Genomic DNA, 2,584 nt, shown 5'->3' with positions numbered 1-2,584 from the left:
CTGGGTAGGAACTGGAATTTTAAATGAGGAGGTCACGAAAGGCCTCTTTCCAAAGACAGTGGTTCAGTGGCATTGGAGGGAGGCATGAGAGCAAGCTGGGTGGTTATCCCAGAGGGAGGGAATCCAGGCTAGGCAGAGAGCAATCTGAGAAGGCCCAGGGGTGGGAGTCCGCTGTTCCTATACCAACCAGGGCTGCTCCTGAGCACCTCCTCCGCAGATGTCCTCAGGCCCATTAGTGGAGTCGGGTGTAGCATTAGGATTTCCTAAAGTCATCTGTCCACAGACACATGAGAGAGCCGCATGCTGGGGTCATGTCCTACAAAGGAAATGCAAAGAAATGCTACTTTAATAGTGTGTGGTTATAACTCTTTTCCTTCTACATAAAACATTTGAATATCTGAGAATTCGATGTCATTTTCATTCAGGGCCTGGTGTACATTTAAAGGAGGGAGAAATGAGAGATCAAAGGTAGGGATGGAAGTGTGTGGGTGTTAGGTGTGTTCCCCGCTGCCTTTATTGGGTCCCTGGGCCCGTGGTAGTCACAGTGTGGTGTGAGTGGATGAAGGACATTTGGTGTGTGTACTGGCAGCTGCAAGCCGAACTTCCAAGCTGCATACTGAGTCCACCACAAGCTTCCAGCCCAGAGCTTAATCATACCCCAAGAGAATGGCAGTCACAGGGGACCGTGAATATTATCCAGTGGGCAGGATGCTCTGCGTTCTCCCCGCTTTGGTCACACTGAACTTTAGAGATAAGAAATTGAGGCCTTACGCTCAATAACAATCCCATCTTTGTTGTAGAACCGTTTATTTCCTCATAGTTGTTTTCATTACAGAGATAAGAGATTTAAAATGTGTAGCCTTTTTTTCCATTTTCTGTTTAAATCCATTAGGACACAGCGCTTTGCACCTCGCAGCCAAGAACGGCCACCACGAATGCATCAAGAAGCTCCTTCAGGTAAAAAAGGGCAACAGCTTAAAATTATAAACATGTCGTTTTTAAAATTAAAAAGTAACCTTATCTGTGAAAGAACAAATACACACACACACGCGCACCTACTCTCTCTCTTCCTTCAAACACTTACTCAGAACCTGGGTTTCCTAACAAGCTTCATTTAGCTGAAGTGACAGCTAAAGAGAAGATTATTTATTTCCATAGCAGTTGCACTGGTAAGGAAGAGGGTCCTGATCAAAACTGTAGTCTCTTCCTGGAATCCAGTCTTTTTCTCCCCTTTATTCAGCTCCTCATTTTCTTTTCTAAGGGACTTGTGCCCTTTAAATAGTCAGTTTAAAAAATTTTTCCCGTGCTTTCGGAGATCCTTACAATATAGGGTCTCCACTATCCTAGTATTCTTTCTCTCAATTAGTAGAACTCACTTCTTATTGCAAAGCCAAATTTCAACCATTATTTGCTTATATACAATTCGATGAGCTTTTAGTTCTTAGTTTTTAAGTTCTCGGTTTTATTCTTCTTTATAATTTTAAGCTAACTCTCTGGTTCGATAACCTTGCCAGGAAGTTTATAATGATTGCTTAGGGTGACGACTTCAGTAAATCTTTAAAGATGAATATTTAATGAAATCCCAATAGCGGTCCTTACTGTAACATCCAGCTGTTGCCAGTCAAAATGCAAGCTGGCTGTTTTCAAGAACAGCATAGAGCGATAAAATATTTGTTTGGAGTACTGTCTGTTCTGTGGAGCTGTTGTCTCAGCCTTCAGAGCACTGTTTGGGACCCGAGCATCTTGCTTTAATTTGGCTTTGCAATTCTACTGCAGAAGTGTGGTCGCATTCTTTAGTTTGTCTTGCTCTGCTGATCACACAGCTTCTTGTCTTGCATTACATGATGCAAGCTACCGCCAATGCCAGGAATGCTTAGCCTTAACAGGTCTTTGAAGTGAAATTAAAGAAAAATAGATCAACATCTGTGATGATTATTATTTTTATTATGAGGCTTCTCCCTGAAAACAATTGAAATGAAACTTTTCTTATCTTCCTCCTCTGGGACTGGACACTTTGCATAAAGGAAAATCGTCGACTTGACCAAGAAAGTGCCCTGCCTCCGCACCCTTGGTCTTACCTCAATTTATTTAACTTATATGTGTTTTAAATCTCTATTCCCATCCTGGCTTGGCTATCCAGACTTTGCATCTGGCTCTGATTTTAAGGGAGAATGAACTTGACAAGCTGGAAATCCTCATGGGCAAGGACCAGATAGTCTGGCTTCTAATGTAATTTTGTATCTGGTTATGCAAATGGATTGGTTTTTCCCTGGAATCTTTGAAGCCTTTAAACAGTTCCTTGTGCTGTTCTAAAATTAGGCTGAAGCCTGGTAAGTTGTAACTTGATCCCCATTCTTCTCACCACGGAAGGGCAGACAGACATTTCGCTTTAATGTTGCCTATTCTCGTGTCCCCGAACTTACAAACTGTCTGAATGCAGTTCGTTCTCTCTGGATAATTGTGAAAACCTGAGGCTTTGATGTCCTCCTAGTGGGCTGCTTTCCTTAGTCAGTTCTCCACCTCCTGTCTTAGCGATCGATGCCGTTTGTGACGTGACCCCTCGCATCTCCCACCCTGGGCCCTC

General features: G+C 43.0%; 1 protein-coding gene across 3 annotated transcripts in view; it reads left to right on the top strand.

Annotated features, from left to right (window-relative positions):
* RAI14 (retinoic acid induced 14) overlaps nucleotides 1-2,584 on the top strand; it is a 137,709-nt gene that overhangs the window by 111,074 nt on the left and 24,051 nt on the right. For all 3 annotated transcript variants that reach the window (XM_011380713.2, XM_023523680.1, XM_023523679.1), the window contains one exon: nucleotides 893-957. In XM_011380713.2, coding sequence (XP_011379015.1) covers nucleotides 893-957 — 65 coding nt within the window. The remainder of the gene's footprint in view (nucleotides 1-892; nucleotides 958-2,584) is intronic.

Source organism: Pteropus vampyrus, unplaced genomic scaffold (genome assembly GCF_000151845.1).
Source record: "Pteropus vampyrus isolate Shadow unplaced genomic scaffold, Pvam_2.0 Scaffold400, whole genome shotgun sequence".
Classification (NCBI taxonomy): Eukaryota; Metazoa; Chordata; class Mammalia; order Chiroptera; family Pteropodidae; genus Pteropus; species Pteropus vampyrus.
Note: the sequence above shows the minus strand (reverse complement) of the source record. Positions and strands in the feature narration are given on the sequence as shown.